General features: G+C 38.7%; 1 protein-coding gene across 3 annotated transcripts; it reads right to left on the reverse strand.

Moving 5' to 3' along the window:
• Nucleotides 1-228: 228 nt before the first annotated feature.
• Nucleotides 229-5,154, reverse strand: LOC122057664 (probable WRKY transcription factor 31). Of its 3 annotated transcripts, XM_042619856.1 has the most exons (6): nt 4,702-5,154; nt 4,498-4,575; nt 4,215-4,361; nt 1,706-2,107; nt 748-1,456; nt 229-464 (listed from the first exon to the last, which is right to left on the reverse strand). In XM_042619856.1, exons 1-6 carry the CDS (start codon nt 4,960-4,962, stop codon nt 424-426), a joined length of 1,638 nt encoding a protein of 545 aa, XP_042475790.1. In that variant the 5' UTR covers nt 4,963-5,154; the 3' UTR covers nt 229-423. The 3 variants fall into 3 exon arrangements, with proteins under 3 accessions (XP_042475790.1, XP_042475788.1, XP_042475787.1); XM_042619854.1 differs by having other exon boundaries at nt 229-1,456; nt 1,706-2,104; XM_042619853.1 differs by having other exon boundaries at nt 229-1,456.
• Between the last annotated feature and the right edge of the window lie 1,993 nt (nt 5,155-7,147).

The raw sequence follows: 7,147 nt of genomic DNA on the forward strand, positions 1-7,147 counted from the left end.
TTTTTAATGAAAACCATTCAGTCCATTCTATTTTTGAGTTCAAATCCAAGCTCTATAGATTTATTAAGAGGTAGGTGATGCCCAAAGATGAATGGTTTATGACTTCAATAATTAGGCAATCCAGGTGTGGGAACAATCCATTGCTATAATATTTTTGACAGTATTATCGAGAGACTCAAAAGTCCATACAATTAAGGCTAATTATAAGAATGTAACTCAATAATGTTATAGATCCAAAGAGAATGCTTCTCTAGTCACTTCATTATTTTTTGTATGAAAAATATTATTTATATACAAGGTAATATTACCCTTCTCTTATGCATAACAAAGCGTATCTACTCCGGCCACCACCACCACCACCACTTCTTGTATCTTACACCTCACTATGAAGCCTCTAAAGCTTCACAATGAGTAGCATTTCGATCAAGATGACACCATCCTGGATTTCTTGAGTAGAGTCCCTCCTGTATGTGTTGGACCGATTATGGGAGAACGGGAAAAGTTAAAGCCAGACCAGAGACAATTCATACATGTCTTATTGTGTGTACCATATAAATCACTCTGCCTCCCTCTACGGGCATGAGCGCATGGGGTGCTGTTTATGATCTCTCTCTCTCATAAAGAGTTAAAAGTATGAGGCTCAACATAAACTAAAAATCGTGATTTAAATACTCTATGTGGTAGAGAAGGTAGTGCAGGACCGTGGAAGTTGAGAAACCCCAGAGGGAGAACTACTATTATTATTACCTCCGCCCATATTGTTGTTGATCTTATTACCATCATTGGTCCGAGGTGCACCGATGATCGACGAGATAGCTGCGGCTAGGGCTGCCGTGAAATTAGGGTCGGTGGCAATAGCTGCGGTGACTGTCTCAACCATGGAAGGGTTTCGCTGCTGCCCTGCTAATTGCAAAGAAGGTGGCGCTATATTCATAGGCAACTTAGGAGACATGAATGTGGGTTGGCCTGCTAGGAGTTGGGGGTATCCATGGCCATGAAGAGGTAGAGGGAAGGGTGGTGGTGGTGGTCGTTGGAATGGGTGGCCATGGTGTTGTGGGATATTGGGATTTGGTGGATGGGTTAAGTCGAGGGTAATGGTGGGGAAAGGTGCAGAGGCAGAAAGGGTTGCCATGGTGGATGCATAAGGCAAAGGTGAGTAGAAGCCTGAAGCAATATTTGTGAGAGATGATGAATCCTTGCTAGTGGAGGAGCCAGAGAGGAGCATGGTTGCTGCCGCCGATGTTGTGTTGGCCATGGCTGTGGCTGCTGGTGGAAGAGGATGATTATGGTTTCCTTCATATGTTGTTATGAGAATGCTCTTATCTTCTGCGCATCTTTGCACCTGCTTACGAACTGGGCATCCAATGGCCATGGTGCAACGGTAGTAAGCACGAGGACAAGGGTTACCCTTTGCCATCTTTTGACCATATTTTCTCCACTGACATCCATCGCTTATCTGAAATTAATCACAAAATTATAAACTCAAACTACTGCCTAAAACTACTTTTCCCCAACGGCAAAGGATGTACCCATGTGCACGATGTTCCTGTCACTGTAGGTCTAAGGTGGATCATAATGTAATGGCATTATCCCTATTTTATGGCAGGAGAAACTATTTCTAATAGGACAACCTTATCATTGCGCTAAGGTATACCCTCAATGAACGAAAGAATTAAAAAAATGATGAAGTTTGTATTATAATTACCAAGGGTGCATCGGACCGTGCTCGTACAGACACTCTTGCCTTCCGACAAGGGGATTCTGCAGGGACTTGATCCACTCCCTTCGCCACTGATGCTAGTTTTGGGCTCTTTTGGAGTCCACCTGATGAGCTAGTGGTTGATGCATGATCCGGTTCCATTTCAGTAAAAGATCGTTTTTTAGAAATGAGATCCATTCCACTATCTTGGTCCACCTTGGATATTGCATCAATGTTGTTAGTCAAAGAAACTGACTGATCTTGGGTGGTCTCATCATAGTCTTCATTGTTATTTGAGTGAGTATTAGAAGGGTCGTCAATGTCTAGTGCACCAGAGGGACCGGGGTCCATCAACTGTTGGGCTGACAATGTTGCTGATGTACTTGCTCCACCATTTCCTTCATCCTTCTAATAACAAAAACCACTGTTTATTTTAACAACATCACTAATGCTAATATTAGAACCTAAAAAAAAAAAAAACCTGACAAGCACAATGAAGAAAAATAAAGTATAGGATACAAAGAAGATATTATCGAACATTTAGGCTGTGTTTGGTAGCCAAGAAAATAAAAGAAAAGAAAAAAATACACTTTTTGTACATTTTTCCTTGGGTTAAAGATTTTTCTTTGTATTTGGTATGTCTTCACCCAAGAGAAGATTTCCCTTTTCAAATTCAAAATTCCTCTTGGGAATTGTGAAATTTTCTCACCAAAAACACAAGAAAACATGAGAAAATATGAAAACATAATAAAACAAAAATGAATGATTACACAATGATTTACTATGTGTCTATCTCTCTCTTAAAATTCAAAATTTTTTGAATTTTTTTCTTTTCTTTTCTTTTATTCTCTTGGTAACCAAACATACACTCTTTTTATTTTCTCACCATTTCTTCTCTTTTCTTCTTTTTTCTTTTCTTTTCTTCTCTTGGCTACCAAACATAGCCTTATAAATAGGATGTATATATTGTTATCTTTATATGCAATAAAGGGAAACTTTCTCTAATGTTTAATTACCTTTAGGCTGTGTTTGGTAGCCAAGAGAATAAAAGAAACGAAAAGAAAAGAAAAAAGTAAAATTTTTGTACTTTTTCCCTTGGGTTGAGAATTTTTCTTTACACTTGGTATGTCTTCACCCATGAGAAGATTCCCCGTGGGAATTGTCAAATTTTCTTTTGTTTCCCCCCAGAATTTTCTTGCTAATAACACAAGAGAACATGAGAAAATATGGAAACATAATAAGACAAAAAATGAATGATTACACACTGATTTCCTATGTATCTATCTCTCTCTTAAAATTCAAATTTTTTTGAATTTTTTTTCTTTTATTTTATTTTCTTCTCTTAGTAACCAAACATACATACTCTTTTTATTTTCTCACAATTTCTTCTATTTTCTTCTCTTCTCTTTTCTTTTCTTTTCTTCTCTTGGCTACCAAACATAGCCTTAGTGTTGTATATCATTACTTGGTCATGTGGTTAGTGCACCAATGTAGGACCAAAGGAGGGACACAGACATCCAACTAGGGGGCAAGGTGATCTTTTTGCCACCCCTTATCTCTAGGTGTAGGGGTGCTCAACCAGATAGTGATCTTCTTTCTTTGCCTCAATTACAAAAATTCAGTGAGATTATTGAGACTAAATATGTGTATATATATATATATATATATGAGAAAAGGTTATACACACCACCAGTTTATAGTTCTCTCTCACACTCTCTCCTCCTTAACATGTGGGACCTTGTATACAATTATGGTTTGATGCCCCTTCCCATTGTATGGGTGTGGCGGGCAGATCCCCTACCCTATATAGACCCTCATACAATTTTAACATCTCTCTTTAAAATATAACCCAAAATTATATGTACATAAATATGAAGGCAAACGAGTAGGTCCATTAGGGTTTATAGATCATGCTACCAAAAAAAAAAAAGACAGGTCCTGTCCTTCTGTCTCCAATTATGAGTAGACTGTGATGTATAAAATAACAATTTGTACACCTAATCCATATACTGCCGTAGACTACATGGTCATGCATACCCAGTAACATGCGCCGTGGTATCTTCATATTTCTCTTTAAAATAAACATAACCATTCATATGATGCATGAGGAAATTACTAGTGCAAGCCTAGCCATTATCTTATATTATCTGATCTTTGTAAGGTGATTTAATCCAATGAAGACATTAGATTATAGCTGTAGGCAGGGGTGAAATGGGTATCACAAGGCTAGCTAGGGATTTTGAAAAGGTAATATATGGCAGATCCCAGAGGAGGAGAAGGGGGAAGTCTCGCATTTATTTATGACCTTATGATCATATTATATATAGTTTTGGACCTCGAAATGATGAGAAGATTAATTACTTAGGGTGTGGAACTTTCTCAACATCTTCATATATAAAAACACACAGACTCCAGCCCCACCTGGAATTTGATTAGAAAGTCTATGTGCACCACTGCCCTTTTTATATTTTGACAGTACTTTAGAGATTAATAAATGAATAATAACTCAAATCACCTGTTCACGTCGATTATCGTGTTTGTGCATTGCCAAGAGTAGTTGAGTCTGAAGGGTACTGTAATTTTTGGTTATTTGATCCAGCATGCTTCTTAGTTTCTGATTCTCATCTTTCAGTCGTTCCAGCTCCACTTGAAGAATGTTCATCTACACGTCAAACCCAAGAACCAAGATTTTATTTTGATCAATCGATCATTTGTTCTTAATTAATAGAAGTATATATATATATATATATATATATTTAGAAAGGGGAATTCAAAAGAGATGAAGTTCGACTACTCACTTTGGATATTGACTTCCCTTCCATATTACCCGACGAAGGTTCTATCTCAGAATTGAGAGTGAGAAGATTCAATCCAGTCTACATACAGGAGGACACTCATCTCAGTCGATCAGTCTCCTTTAAAAGCACTAGCTAGCTTGAAATAGCCTAAAGGTAGTCAATAAGGAGGACTGGAAAGTGATCAAACATTAATAATTAACTTACGTTCACCCGAGTAGTCGACCCATCTTTGTTGGCTTTATCCTGCTGAGAAGACCGAGTAGTATTGGATCCGGAGACATCTACTCTCAGATGACGATTATCCGAGAAGAAATCCATCTCTTGTATCGTGTGCCTTCCGCCGGCATCGACTGATGATGATGATGAATTCTCAATAAGGTGATTGGAGAAGCTGGAATTCGGCCGGACGAAGTTGCCCGAGGGCTGCAAGAGCGACATCTCCCGGCCGCACTGGAACTGTTCCATGTGAGAGAAGGAAAGGAAGACGAGAAAGAGAGGAGGAAGGCGATCGGGAGAGGGCAGAGGGGTGAGGCGATGAGATCAGGGGAGATAGAAGAAGAGGTGGTGGTGGTGATGGTGGTTGTTGTTCTCTCTAAAATGAAGATAAGTCTTTGGTCTTTAGCATTTCTAAGACGCTTGGGCAAATAAGGGTGAGAGGGTGGAGGGGAAAGGAAGGAAGGAAGGAAGAAAAACTCCAAAAAGAGAAAAGTAAGCGAAGACTAGCCGTTTTTTCCGCAAGGAAAAATGATATCACGTTGACGTGAGATGACAGTTGTCGCAATTTAAGAGTGGGAACGCGAGGCAAGCGTGCGAAACGGATCCTCCGTTTTGTTTTCCGTCAACGTCTGCCTGACGTGTGTGTTTCTAGTAAGTTTCGCTCTTTACGACTTAAAAAAAACATAACAGTAATTACTACTAGTAGTAAGTTACTCTCTGTAAGTGGCAGTAAATATGTGATGTAAGAGTTGGATTAAACGGTCTTTCACTTCACCGTTAGTTCTTTCCCGCCTTTGAAGGTTATCGGGATCCGGTATGGGCTTCCCAGTTTCCACGTGAGCGTCTTCCCCGGTCAATGCAGTTGACGGCACGGCTCTCTCTCTCTCTCTGTCTGACGGTAAAATTAGGGTTGCGCCGTCTGGCGTTCTGTGATTTAACCTAATCCCGCTTGACTATGTGGATATGACACGTCAACATCACTGAAGGTGGAAGGAGACCGTCGCTACAGACTGGGGCCCACTGGCCCCCTAACCCCTGGGAAGCTGACTGCTGACTACTGACTACAGAGAGAAATCGCATTGGCTCCTTGGCACAATATTCAATATTCTTACGAATACGACTCCTTCCTTCCTTTACTTCTATTTTCCAGGAAGAAAAACGAAGTCAAATTGCTTTTATAAAGAAAAAGATAAAAGGTTTCCATTTTCCAACTTTCCATTACATTAGGGGAAGATCTCTTCATTTAAGATAATTCCACATTATAAAATTTTTAACCAATTTTTCCTCTTAGGTAAAATTTTATGATTGAACTCTTGGAATAATAGATGCTATCGTGAACTCTAATATTCCCTTTATGAAGGTCCAAAGTATTTCTTTCTTTCTTACCAAAAAAAAAAAAGTTTATTTCTTTCTTGTCCAACCGAAAGGGTCATATATTTACTGAATTAAAAGGTAAAGTAAATAGAAATTCCAATCATAGAGATTTTTTTTTTTTTTTTTTTTAATTGGGTAGATGATTCCTTGAAAGGTGGTGTGGCTTCTACATCAAACATGGAAGTCAATAGGAGTGCATGCGGAATATATTTTAACTATTTTTAGTGATTATATTTTCGGAAAATGATAGCCACACGATCGACGCCTCGAAGGTGTCATGTACCCTTTCACGCTCTCTTTCCTTCCCAACAAATTTGGGAATATTTATAGTTAGTGACATAGTTATTGTTCGGTAATTTATGACAACTTTTTAAAAATGTTTGATTCAAGGGTAAAGGCTGGTCGGGCACATATGCTTTGTGCCTAGTATGTTTATGTCTATCTCCCCCTTTGGGAATGACCCTTGCCCCCTTTGGGTCTCACCTTTCCCATTGGCACGACAACTAGTTAGGAGAAAGTGGTGATGTGTCCAACCCTCTCCCTTGATTTAATTACATAATATTTTTTTAGGGGGCAGGGGATGTCGTTTGAGGGTTCTAAATCCATCTTTGTATTTTTCTATATGGTTAACATAATATTATTTTAGGCTAGGAATTGCTACCTGATTGGTGGCACTGTACTAGTGTTGGGAGTCAGTGGTCAAATAGGGGAACCACATAGGCATCTAATGGGATCCTTGGATCAATCCAAGTCCACTTGAGCAGATACAAATTTTCAATTAATTATGGGACTCATTTGGCTTATAAAACTAGTTCCAATAAAGCGACGACATCCAATTAAAAAAAAATTTCCACCCAAACATTATAGAGAGCTTAGAAATTATAAATTTATGATTCAACTGCATAGTTGGAAAACCAGGGGTTGGACTTCAGTGAATTATAAATAAATAAATAAATTTAGTCAAGAGTCATGAAAACTTGTCCAAGTTTAAAAAATTAGTCTGAATTAGTATGAGTTTACATTGGCTTAATGTTTTTACCCAAGTCATGTGGAACTCACC

Source organism: Macadamia integrifolia, chromosome 12 (assembly GCF_013358625.1).
Source record: "Macadamia integrifolia cultivar HAES 741 chromosome 12, SCU_Mint_v3, whole genome shotgun sequence".
Taxonomy (NCBI): domain Eukaryota; kingdom Viridiplantae; phylum Streptophyta; class Magnoliopsida; order Proteales; family Proteaceae; genus Macadamia; species Macadamia integrifolia.

Coding starts and splice junctions, on each gene's coding strand:
- LOC122057664 (XM_042619853.1), bottom strand. CDS start 4,962: ATGGAACAGTTCCAGTGCGGCCGGGAGATGTCGCTCTTGCAGCCCTCG. Junction 4,362..4,497: donor AAGGGAAGTCAATATCCAAA/GTGAGTAGTCGA, acceptor TTTGACGTGTAG/ATGAACATTCTTCAAGTGGA. Junction 1,457..1,705: donor CACGGTCCGATGCACCCTTG/GTAATTATAATA, acceptor GATTAATTTCAG/ATAAGCGATGGATGTCAGTG.